Source organism: Boleophthalmus pectinirostris, unplaced genomic scaffold (assembly GCF_026225935.1).
Source record: "Boleophthalmus pectinirostris isolate CB_2022bp ecotype Guang Dong unplaced genomic scaffold, ASM2622593v1 HiC_scaffold_17, whole genome shotgun sequence".
NCBI lineage: Eukaryota > Metazoa > Chordata > Actinopteri > Gobiiformes > Gobiidae > Boleophthalmus > Boleophthalmus pectinirostris.
This window is the reverse complement of record NW_026571115.1, coordinates 25,262,520-25,276,149: the sequence shown is the minus strand read 5'-3', so window position 1 is coordinate 25,276,149 and position 13,630 is coordinate 25,262,520. Positions and strand designations below refer to the sequence as shown.

At 38.5% G+C, this 13,630-nt stretch overlaps 1 protein-coding gene across 3 annotated transcripts in view; it reads right to left on the bottom strand.

Annotated features, from left to right (window-relative positions):
• Positions 1-13,630, bottom strand: part of prkcbb (protein kinase C, beta b) — a 223,475-nt gene that overhangs the window by 99,011 nt on the left and 110,834 nt on the right. For all 3 annotated transcript variants that reach the window (XM_055152249.1, XM_020919954.2, XM_055152248.1), the window contains one exon: positions 96-252. In XM_055152249.1, coding sequence (XP_055008224.1) covers positions 96-252 — 157 coding nt within the window. The remainder of the gene's footprint in view (positions 1-95; positions 253-13,630) is intronic.

Sequence of the window (13,630 nt, the reverse complement as noted above, 5' to 3'; positions counted from 1 at the left end):
AATGAGGGAGAGGGACACGAGGATGAGTGGAGAACGAGCGTTTCTTTTTGCACACTGCACTACTCCTCTACAGGCAGCGTAGGAAAAGGACTCACAACTTAAAGGTCTCGTTAAAGGTGGGGTTGAGGCAGCACTTGACGGTCTTGGTCTTCTGCTTGGTCTCGTTGCGCGGGTCTGGGATCAGCTTTAGCTTCACGTAAGGATCTGAAAGGCCGTTCGGATCCATGGGCACCAGGTTCCTCGCCTCTTTGACTGAGAGTAAAAGAAAGACAATAGAAAAGAGAATTAAAACAAACAAACAAACCAACTTAAAAGGCTTTTTTCGTGCTATTTTCTGAAATCATTTGGATGATTTCAGACCTGGAATTGCCAATCTCGACTGAACTAAAGGTAAAATATAGACATTTTGAAACTTGAAAACTAAGACTTCATGACGGAACAGAGCATTTTGAGCTTTTGGAGAGTAAAACAGACTAATAATTCGGGTTGTGCATCATTAAGAAGTTGCTGATTTGATACATACTTCGATACATAGGGCACAATACGATACACATCTTGATACAGTGAGATTTCAATTTGATTCAGTACGATATATTTCTAAATCGATTTGATATGGTTCAATAAAAAATAAAGGCTAACTCATGGCTGTGACACTAAAAGTCTTTGTTAAACCACCTCTTGCGCAAAATGAATATGAATCCCGTTTCACTCATCCAAACAGTGAAAATGTCAAATGTGTCGCTTAAATGAGTTTCCTTTCTCTAAACAAGCAACAACAACTGTAGCGCTGTAACAAAATAATTTAGTAAAATATGCCAAAAAAAAAATACTCTTGGTGATATATCGATACAGCAACTCACGATATCGATACTGTATCATCACGTTAAACAATACGGTATATCGATATTTGAATATTTTTGCACACACCTACTCATAATGCAGGACTACTAAAACAAATCACAACTCCAGGTATGTTTTTGAGGAGGTAACAACAAGAAGTAGCTGGTGACTTTCCACTTTCTTGTCTTTAGACCTCCAGGTGCTGCCCGGTTGAAATGTGTTTGTTGGCAGATGTTTAGTCTAACTTTTATGATTACAAATACAATGATCAAAATACAACAATGATTTTTTTTTTTTATTATTATTATCAACTGTTCACGATCAGTTGATTCCTTATCCTACCCAAAACATGACTAAACTGTAAAATTGCCACATTCTGCAATTTCAGGTACTTGGTGACATTACACAAGTGTCTGATTACACACTACAGGGTGTGGAGTTTGAAATGTGGCTACCTCTTAGATCCAATCATACTATTCCATATAGTTTAGGTCATGAGGTGGGCAATTATTTTTTCCATGGGGCCACATAAGAAATTGAAAATATTGTGGAGGGCTGTGCCAACTCAATTCCGCAAAATATTAATAGTATTTCTTTATAAACAGCAGTAAATAGCGTTGTTTTGATGAGCTGGTAAGACTGGTAAGAGTTTATGTTATGACTAAGAGATGAAAAAGTGAGGTTGCCTTACAATGTAATTTAAAAACATCTCTAAAATAAAAGTAATGCAACTTTAGTGCAGGCATGAAGTAAAATGCTAAAGTATGTTTATTTTGAAGGAGTGTAACAACATCCAAGTCTCACAATAGAATATCGTCACAGTATGAACCTCACAATACAATATTTATTGCCATATTGTGGGAAAGCTCACGATTAGGGATGTAACAATATCCAAATCTCTCAGTACGATATTTTCCACAATATACATTTCACAGTATGATATGTACTGCGATATTTTGTGGAGGCTAATTTGCTACTTTTTCCTCTCAAAATGCCTTGACAAGACTTAATCCAAAGAACTAAGACTTAAAAGTGTTTAGAACTGTTATTTCTTCTTACAGTCTGCACTGAAATTGAGCAAAGGATCATGGTCTACGTAGTTCCCTATGTGTCTTTTTAGTTTTTGCTGCACCATAACTCTTAATTTAAGCAAAACAGAGTCGTAATTCAACATATTGTGATGGTCCATGATATTATTGTGAGAAATTTGATGATACAATATCACAATATTTCGGTTATTGTTACATCCTTATTAGTTTGTAATTCCAAATGATCTTAATCGGGCCGGTCAGAGTCAACCAAAGTGGTCCAGGTCTGATTTTAGAGATTATTTTTTTTTAAGCTTTCTATCATGTTTTATTATAGTTTCCTGATCAAAAACATGCCTGAAGAGGTTTTAGATGTCATCTAAGCGTATTTAAAAGGTTGTATGGAGGATTTTTTTGTTTTTTGTTTGTGAAAGTTTAAAATATCATTACAGAGATGCAGCAGTCTTGAAATTATGATGACCAAAAAAAAAAAAAAAAATGAAAATCCATGAACTGTGAATGTGTTGAGGCCAGATAAACATCAGCTAATAGAAAACAAGGCTGCCTCATTTCCTATTGGCTGTTAGGTTGTAAATCAAACTCCCTTTGTTTTTAGTGTAACTGACTCGTCAGCGCGCGGGGATTATGTGGTTTATGCAGCAGTTTTTAGAGGCTTTTTTAAACTGTAGCTTCCTTGCAGTTCGCACAAAGTTTGTTGCGATGGCGGAAGAGAATCCACGACCAGCAAAAGAAAGTCCGTTTTTGAGGTCGCTGAAAGACGAAGAGAAGGGGAAAAGGAGCAAAGTCAATCTGAGGTGATTCTTGGAGATCTCTTCCAGCGATGGCGTGAATGAAGCAGACGAAGAGTCTAAAAACTGACATGTCGGTCGCTAAATTACTTCTAGACAGGTCACTTCAACAGTAATTCTTGAATGGGAGGCAGGAGGAGATGTTTCTACTGAGCAGCGGTGGAGGAGGAAGGTGGTGTCACACATGCACAACATTTGAAAAAGGACTGTCGCTGTATTTCTCTTCCTTTTAAAAAATTCTCTATACAACCTTTAAGTAATTTAACAATCTCTCCTGGACACTATTCAAATCCTCCATATGAGCCGACGTCATCAATGTTTAATTAGCATTTTCAAAATAATAAAAGGTAACAAGATGATCTAAATATATATTATGTGTTAGCAGTTAATACCCCATAGAAGTAAAATATCTCCTCTTCTGATTTTATTTTATTTTTTTAATAGAAACAAATTCCATGAGAGTGCAACTATTCCACCATAATCTATATTTTATTTCTATGAGCAGCATGAATTCAATTTGGTGGACCTTTCTTCCCATATTCTTCACCTAAAAACTAATTAAAACCCACATCACATACCCATTCTGCTGTTGCTTGACCTTGGCATTAAATCGCCACCAAACGCTCCTTTAAAAACACCAAAGAATGAATCATAATCATCTATTTAATTATTATTGACAGTCGACCTACACAGCTGACCCTCGCGGTTGTCCGTAATGACCATGTAGACAGATGAAGGTTGCCAGTTCCAACACTAATCCCTCTTTTGTGGCGGTCGGTAATTGTATTCTGGTGGCGTCAAATCCGGCGTGATTGCATTGGGGGAGTGTAAATTGTGTGTGTAAATTGTGTGTGTATGTGTGCAATTACGACGCCTGGTCAAGTTGTGAGGTCACATTCAATTACCAGGCGGAGGAGGGGATGGTTGGGTGGTGCGCTGTTGCTAGCTCGGAAAAATGCCAAGGAAGTTGAAGAAATGGAGTGATAAATACTAGATGATTTTTTGTTTAGTTTCTTGAACAATATCTCTTCCGAAAGGGAAATTTTATAACAGTTTAACAAGATTTATTGTCTCTGCACATCCTCCTGGGACCCGAAGAAAAAAAAAGTGTATTGCAATATATATTTGTTTGTGATTTTCTATCTATTTGGAGGTAAATGAACACCTTAGCAATTTAGATTTTTATTTATAAGTTTATAACATGTCCTCTATAATGGACGCCCGGGACATTTTGTGTTAAATCCACTTGAAGTTAACAAAAACAACTTTTTTGATGACCAACATCTCTAACAAGCTTCTACAGTTACCTAGTTTTTAGACTCCTTTAAATTTTTTTTTTTTTTAAGCAGCCACAAAGTAACTCCTATTAACTTTTCTTTTTTTTTTTATCCTGGACATGATAGTACCCTATAATCCAAAGGTGGGGACTTGCAAGTTGTAATTTGGACTTGAGTCAGACCTGAGTCATTATTTTCAGGACTTGAGACTTGACTTGATATAATGGAATAAGACTTGGGACTCGACTTGGACTGGAGGCCTGTGACTTGAGAAGACTTGAGAAGCACTTTTAAATCTGAATCTTTCTATTCTGACCATAATGATTCACACTAAGATCTTGTCAAGACATTTAAAAAGGAAAAAATTACAAATTTAACAATCCTTATATACTCTATAAATACTTATATATAAATATACAATGATTTTTTTTTTTAAGTACAATTTATATTAAAAGTAACATAAATTGAAAACTCCAAAGCTTTATTTGGTACTTTGGTTTACAGACTTGAAATAACTTGAAGCTCAAAGCAGACGACTTGGACTTGACTTGGATTTATGGGCCAGTGACTCGAGACTCGACATGGACTGGGGTCTTTATTTGACTTGGGACTTGACTCAGACTTGAGGTCAAAGACTTGAGACTTACTTGAGAATTGCAAAACAAAGACATGGTTCCACCTCTGTTATAATCCCCCAGCCCTATTTAGGCAGAGGAACTTTATCCCTCCATTAAGAGTCTATCTCAAAACACTTAAAAGATAAACTGGTTAACTCAACGTTCACTATAAAGGACTTAAATGAATGGGCAAGGTCTCAGGAGGATATTAAAGGTGCACTATGTAACTTTCCTGGTGGAGCGTTCGCCACCTTCATATGTCTGGGTTGTGCAGAATGTTCCAACAATATGACATTAAACTTATCTATCTTGCATTTATTCAATAGCAGTTTTTATTCATCAAAATGTAAGGTTAAGGTAGGCTAAGGTACACTTTGGTTACGTTCAGACTGCAGGGCTTAATGCTCAATTCCGATTTTTTGGTGAAATCCAATGTTTTTGCGAGGTCGTTCACATTTCCAATTAAATGCGACTTGTATGTGAACTACAGTGTGAACATTAAATGGCCCGAAAGTGTCCCACATGCGCAACGGAGGACACAATGACGTCAACTGCAGCGAGCGTGCTCTGTGTTTACGGAAGTTGTCCAAACATGGACGCGAGTATTGAGCACCTGGCGATTTTAAAGTTCCTCTCGTACCAGAGCCAAAACATGAACAACTTACTTGTTTTAAAGAGGAGATTGAGAAGGAGAAGGACGAGGTTTTTGGCCATGGCGTTTTGTGGGGCAGCGGCAGCAACGTCCGTTGAAAGGAACGTGTGGATGCGGAGACGTAGCCAAGAGTGGTGAGTGGTGATGTGCTTCGCTTCAGTGACACAGAGTTCGTTAACAATTTTCGCCTACTTCAGCGCAGAATAGTGACATTTGTGGCTTGTTGATAACGTGTAGGTCGGATGGATGCGCTTTGGCCGTTCAGACTGAAGTCGCATATCAAAAGATCAGATATGTATCGATTTCAGGAGCACATATCCAAGTGGCCTGGGTCGCATTTGAAAAAATCGGATCTGAGTCGTTCAGACTGTCATTAAAAGATCAGATACAGGTCACATAGGGCCAAAAAATCTGATTTGGGTCACTTCAGGCTGCAGTCTGAACGCAGCCTTTATTGTCCCCATTGGGAAATTTGTCCTCTGCATTTGTTCCATTCCTCAGTCCTGCTGGGGGCATTTCCTCAGGAGCAGTGAGCACAGCTCAGTGGAGGTCAGGAGTACCTTTGTGGACTGTACCTGTGGGGCATGTTCTGGGTTAATGGAGGAAACTGGAGCGCCCGAAGGAAACCACAGAGAAACAACATGCAAACTCCACACAGAAAGGCAACCCGGCGATCAAACTTTCAATGAACCTTCACCAAACATTTACCAAACCTTCACCAAACTTTCATCGTATCTTTAAAAACATACATTTAGAGCCCTGCACTCGGGACACATTTTGAAAGCTCATTGCGGGTGCGGGAGAGAGCGGGACTCCACAATGTGGGTGGGATGATAAACTGCAGTCCCGCAACCAAAATATGAGTGTAAAGTGAAATATACAAATAATTCATTTATGCCTATTATACATCATTTGTGCTGGATGTTTTATTTGGCATTAATTAAAAACATTTTAAGCAGCATAAACTTGTGGACTTGCGTACATTTTAGATAATTCCTTTCCTCTTCTCCGTGTTTGCTAGAGCCTAAGATTTGCAAGATTTGCAGGCAGAAGTGGGACAAAATATCACAGATTTGGGCGGGAGCTGGAATGAAAATTACAATTCTTTGCGGGTGTGAAAATTCTGTCCTGCGCAAACCTCTACATGCAACGTCACTAGCAGACTTGCCCCTTCACAGATCTGACCTATAACTTGGCCTGGTGGTATCACCTGCTTCTCTATATGGAGATAGCTATATTTTATGTTAGATACTGTATGTGGACCATTCCAGATATGGCAACGCAACAACATCTTCATGGAGACAAACAGGTGCCAATGGCTTCTCCACCAGTAATGTTACATAGTGCATCTTTAATAATATTTTGCAGCATTCAGCTCAATTAAACACTACAGATCTAAAGTACGTGAGGTCATATGAAATACTTTTATAATATGAATAATGTTATGGTGATGGGATTTTGGATAAAAGAATGGCCCATAATATTTTAATAACAATTAAAAATTAAAACGGGTGTGTTTCATATTCACTTTGCACAAGAAGTGGTTTAACAAAGACTTTTAGCATCACAGCCATGATTTAGAAGATGATTAGTTTTTACTGAACAATATCAATTAGATTTTCAAATATATCGTATTGAATCGAAAGTGCACTGTATCGAAGTATGAATCGTATCGGCAACTTGTTATTGATACCCAGCCATAATATGCACTAAAATTAGGGATATCTAATATATAACAATATCCAAATCTCACGGAACGATATTTTCATGATCATCACATCGCACCATTCACATCACATGATATGGTATTTATTACAATATTTTGTGGAGACTAACAAAACTGTGAATATGCTACTTTTTCCTCTTCAAATGCCTTGACAAGACTTAATTCAAAGAATTACAATTTAAAAGTGCTTAAAACAGCTATTTCTTCATGTAGTTTGCACCAAAACGGAGCAAAGAATCATGGTCGATGTAGTTCCCTCTGTTTTTTTTAGCTCTTACTGCACCATAACAATGAATTTAAGCAAAGAAATTTGTGATTCGATATATTGTGATGGTCCATGAGAGACTTTTGACGATACAATATCATGATATTTTGTTTATTGTTACACCTCTAACTAATATATGAAATAATATATGACATACACGCTTTTAAAATCAAGCTTTGCTTTTGTGTACATGCACTAACCCGCACTGACTGATTCACTGACACTAGTAGTAACTAAAAGCCAATACAACACATATAGTAAATAATACATGCTTTTCACCTGCAAAAACAGAACCTACTTGTTAAACTGCCCATGCTCCTCTAAGCAGCACTAGGTTAACCACAGCCCAGACCCAGACCCTGCTCTAAACCCTCAGTGGAGCGGGTCAATAAATATTACATGACTCCTGTTAAAGTGACCATCAAATGCAGCTATAGAGCATGCTAGATGGTCTCATAGGACACTGTACGGATGAGGGCGGGGGGTATTTTTGTATAGTTTTGTGCACGTGTTCGCTACAGAATACAGTACGGGCTAATTGTGCCGGAGAATGAGAGATAACGAGTATATTTAAGTCTACCAGGAGGGCGAGGGGGAGCTGGAGAACAGGAGCGGCAGAGTGGTGCATGTGTAGCTTAGGCGTGGGTGTAGGCGCAGAGCATCTTGTCTCATGTGGAACCCGGCCTATGTGTTGTGCACGGAAGACAAAAACAAAGTAACTACACAGGGAACGGTATGTGACTACGATCTGTTACTATGGGGAATGTAAGAAGAAAAAAAAAAGTCATTGTAGTGTTGGAAATGCAAGGTGAGTCGGTATGACACCCAGTATTTTCATGTTTAGATAAAAGCTGATTGTGTTTTTAATAATGGTTATTTTTTGGGTTGAAATTGAGCAAAGGATTATGGTCTATGTAGTTCAGACCTGCAAACTCCTCAGAGAAAAAAAGGTGACAGTGTCCAGCGCGGCGAACCAGATGGGGAATGTGTGGGAATTCAGAATAAAAAATAATTCTGCTTCAAAAAGAACATGTAAACACTTAATTCCTAATGATTGTTCAGAATTAAACATAAATCTGAATTAAGTGGGTTGTGGGGGTGAGCAAGACCAGTGTGAAATGGACTGGGTCCGAGCAGTTCCATGTCGCAGTGGACTACAGGTCCGGGTGGGTTGCTCCTGTCCTCCGTGCTCAAGGACGGCGGCTGGTACCGAGGTGGTGCAAAACATCCAGACAGAAGCCCAAATCCCGTTTGGTTGGTTATATCTTGTTCTGAGCGGTCCATCCTTCTTGCATTTGGTACTTCCCAGGGAAAGCGCTTTTCCGGCCAAGACACCACTCCCCGCTCCAGCTCATCTGGGCCCGACCTGAACCAGAGCTTCTCCCTGCTGGTTCAGGAGTCTGGGTTTGAACCGCTGTTCCCCAGTTTGTATGGGCGTATCCCCATGCAGAACGACAAACCGAGAAGACAAAAAATGCCGGGAGCAGCTGAAGTGTGTGTTTTCTTCTGGTAGACGTAAATATGTTCATGTCCCTGTCGAATCAGAACCCTTCCCGACTCACAGACATTGAGTGGAATTAAATAAAATCGATTTAACTTGTTTTCCATGTAAACCTTATTTCGGAATTACCGTATTTTCCTGGCTACTGGGCACGCTCTTAAGCCTCCAACTCCATCAAAAAACAACTGCGCTCTCGCAATCCAGAGCGCCCTATACACGAATCCACTCGGGTGTCCCAGCACGACTTCAGTAAACTACAATGCAAACATGCACGGAGCAGACAGCAACCGCCAGCGACGAACACCCGCAGACACACTCATCACTCCATGCCAACGAGGAACGGAACAGAGGAACGACCCGAAAAAGCGAGTGCAATGTGCCACTCTGAACCACAACTGAACAACTGTCACTGCGAAGACACCAACAATCCAGCGGTCCCAGACAGCACCCTCCCTACACGCCACAACTGAACAAAGGCCCAGAGTCACCGTGATCGCAACAAAGTCCGACTGACCCATCCAACTGTTGTGTTTCGTTTAAAGTCCGGTGCGGTTTATTTGGGAAAAATGTTCGAAAATAGACCATTTAATGACGCCTTATAATCCAGAGCACCTAATAGCCCAGAAAATACGGTATTATTTCCATACAAAACTTGAAGGAGAATAATTTAATTTCCGAACTAGAGCAATGCACATAGACACAGGTGAAACACTTTAGGGCAGGGTAAACAATCAAGACAGGAGGTAAAACTCAAAACTGCAAGCAGACAGGACAAATGACAAATCAAAATAAAACACCAAGGGCACGCTACACTAAAGGAAAACATTTCATTCTAAAAGTGACACTCGGTGCAGCCATCTTGGACTCTATCTCAGAAACTTTCCTTGGTCTCCTCTGAGCTTTTCCGAGTTCCAAGTTTTGCCATCCGAGTTAAAGGATAAATAAACAAACGCTCCATAAAAACTAGTATCGAAACTAGATATTCATTTGAGCAGGTATCAAAAAAGACACATTCACAGGACAGAAATGAACCTTTCCTGAATAACGTAACAAAGATCTTGAGCTATATCAGAACAAATGTCTAAAGAAAAGGTGTTGTTTTTTGTTTTATTATCAGTGTGGTATAAGAATCAGTATTGAGTCTATTTCTTAGTATCGAAAATCGAGTTTGAAATTAGGGTTATCATGAGAAAACTAGTTACGAATATGCTTTTTCACAACTATTTGTCTAGTCTATTACAAAAAGATAAAAATGCTAGGGAATTTTAGGCATTTTGGACTAACAATTCTGAATAATCATTACAAATTAAGTGTTTACATGGTCGCTCCCCATCCACCTCTGGACACTTACCTTTTTTTCTCTAAGGAGTTTGCAAGTCTGAACTACATAGATCATATTTATGTAGTTTATTGTAAAAACGTAAAAATGCTGGGTAATATTAGACATTTTGGATGATTAAATAGAGTAATTAACGCCTAAGTTTGGTGTTCAACAATGTCTATTCCAGTAATACAGGATTGTATTTTAAAATAGATACATGAGTTTGAGGTAAGCGTCGTTTAAATCCAAATTTCCTAATAAATATTCACAAATGTAGCAGTTTTAGGCGGGAAAACCTTGAAATCGCATTGTACACATTCATATACCAAACACTTGCATCAGCTGTGACATTGTCGTGCCATTTTGTGCAACCCTGATAAAACATCTGCACTGTTGCCATGGCGATTAACCATTCTAAACAACATGTTATACCTTTTCGAGTGGTGAAAAGTCCTAAAAATGTCGCTTATAATACAAACGGGAACCTGGAATTCGTTTGAACCTGCAATAGAAGCACCCTTTCTAAATCCCAGTCCTTGGACCAAAGTGCTGACTCTCAACACGGGCCCAAGGGTGCTGTTCCCCACTAACCTCTGATCTCCAGTTAATGTGAAGGTGGTGACTTGGTATTGACCAGTATATTACCAGTAAGCAGGCTTCACGAATATGCCAATTACTAACACTGGCTTATATTTTCACCAGCTACATGCTAGTTATGTCCCCTTGTACTGCAATTTGGCCATTCGAAAGCTGACTACACACTGCCCCCTGTGGAACGAAATGGGTACTGCATCTTTTTGTAATCCTCATATTTTTATTAGCGTATATTTTATTACAAGCAGGTAAAAGTATCATATTTAAAAGTCCTGCATTACACAGGTTTCTGATGTATGTTACAGCGTTTTCTCATCACAAACAGACCCGGAGTTGTGTTTTGTTTCTTTCACACATGTTTAACGCACAAATCCTTGCATATTTAGGCTGAGTAGGCATAAAATGTGATGTCATGTGGTTATACAGGAAGTGCTCCCATGTGTTTTTAAACTCCACACACCTTCACTAGAATCATTTGGATGATTTCAGCCCAGGAAATGCCAATCTCCTGACAAATGGTACCTGTTAACTACCACTACATGACATCATAAGGTGGAACAAGGAGCTTTGGAGATGGAAACAAACTAAAATATTGTAATATTGTATCGTCAAAAGTCTCACAATAATATCGTGGACTGTCATAATTTATCGAATTACAAGTTCCTTTGCTTAAATGCATTGTTTTATAGTACCAAAATCTTATAAACATTGGGAACTACATTTCCCATGATTCATTTCAGTGCAGACAACATGAAGAAACATGTTTTTTACTTGAATTCTTGGAAATTGTGTATCATTCGTTCATTTGTTTTTCAAAAGAAAACCAAAAATAAGAAAACAAAAGAACAACTATTTTCTTCAGTATTTGTCTCCAAAACCAAAATGAAAAAACAGATAACGATTCATGTTTTCAGTTTAAAATTTTGAGTTTAAATGAATAATGGCAAAAACAGCCCTTTCCTGTTTCCCTCACTAACTGTGATGTCGGGATGAACCAGGTCTAAAACAGATCTAAAACAGGACTAAATCAGGACTGAGTGTTGGGACGGGCCTGGAGGTGCGGAGACGCATTTTTTACGTTTTTTTTTCCCCCATTATTCATATAAACACAAAATTGAAAACTGGAAAAAAAGAATTTTGGTTTCGGTGACAAATAATGAAGAACTAAATTTTTTTTTTGTTTTCTTATTTTAGGTTTTATTTTGAATTACACGGATTTCTTGGGATTATGATGGAAATACTGACAAGGTATTTTAAAAGCACAAAAGTGTATTATCTACAATTATATCAGCCTCTTCAAAGTATCGCAATAAATATCGTACGTGAGATTTGGATATCGTTACATCTTTAATAATACAGGATGTTTTCTGTTGAAGGGTCCGTCATCTGCTTTTTTCCATGCATTATTATTATTATTGCTTTGTCTGGAATATTTCACATTATGGTATTAGATCAAGAGACTAGAGACCAAGACTAGACCAAGTTACAGGTCAAATCTGTGGAGAGGCGACCCTGCTCACAGTCAGAATGCCGTTTTTTCTAGGTATTTTTGAGCTATACAGTTTAATAAATGTAAAGCAGAGCTCTTTAAAGCCACACTGTGAAACATTCTAAGGAGAGCAATAACATACCCATAGAAACAAGCAAGTGACGGGCCCGCAACCAAAAAGTTACACAGTGCACCTTTAAGCTTGTTTAGAAGCCTTGCATGCTGCTGGTGTTAAAATGAGCAGGAGTTAGTGTAGCGTTGTGATAATTCTACTCTCTTATCGCCGCAGCTAATGAGAAGTGCGCACCAGCGTGGGAACCAAAATGTGAGGCCAGAGAAGGAAGGAAGTCAATTGGAGAAGATAAGAGACACACAGGAATTATTAGCATATATGGAAATGTTTTTGAATAATTGGACTGAAGGGTTAAAAGCCGTAGCGGTTTTATATGTGGACAGAATTGATTCATTAAATAGGTGTGATTCGAGGAAAAAAAAATGCATTTGTGAAGAAACTGAGCTACTACAAACTAAATAAAATACATTTTGTCATAGTTCTGTGTTAAAATAATTAAAATCAACAAAAGCAAAGAGCGCAAAATATTTCACAACGCTTGAATATACTCCAGTAATTAAAGAGCTTATATTATGCAGTTTTCTGTTCTCTGCTATAATGTTGTTTCCTCATCAAAAACATACCCAGAGTTGTTTTGTTTTGATTCATTCACACACAAATTCTGCATATTTAGGCTGAAAACACTCTGTTCCACTTTGTGATGTCACCTGGTAATACAGGAGGTGCTCTGCTGTGTTTTTAAACTCCATACAACTTCACTGGCACTAGAATCATTTGGATGATTTCAGCTCTGGAAATACCAAACTCTACTGAACTAAAGGTAAAGGTACAGCTTGAAAACTACCACTACATGACATCACAAGGTGGAACAGAGCATTATGAGCTTTGAATATGTAGACGGACAATAATAAAGTATCACTCAAACATGTGTGAATGAAACAAACCACAACTCCGGGTATGTTTTTGAAGAGGTAACAACATTATAACCTGTCTAAAAGCTAACAAGAATCAATTTTATGTAACACAGGACCTTAAAATATATGTACTGTAAATACTAATGCTACTAACTACGAGTACTTGTATCATAGGACAGTAACTCATTCTCGGGGTCTGTTTACACGAGAACGCTTGCGGGTAAAAATGAGAAAATATTTTACTGGAAGTGAGTTTTGTTTAGACGATGATGGTGTTTTTGGGGCTTAAAAATGCAAAAATCTGAAACCTCACTCATAGCAGAAAAGTAGAATACGCTCCGCAGTAGCGTTTCTGTCTACACTGCCCAAGACGCAAAACTCTGGTCAGATCTGCTCACGTCGTGTACAAGTTTATGTCACATACGTCACCACCTAGCCGCCTGGCATGCATACCCAATCGAATTCCATACACTTTTGCATCACCATATGCAAGCAGATTTCTTCCCGAAAACACTCGTCTAAAC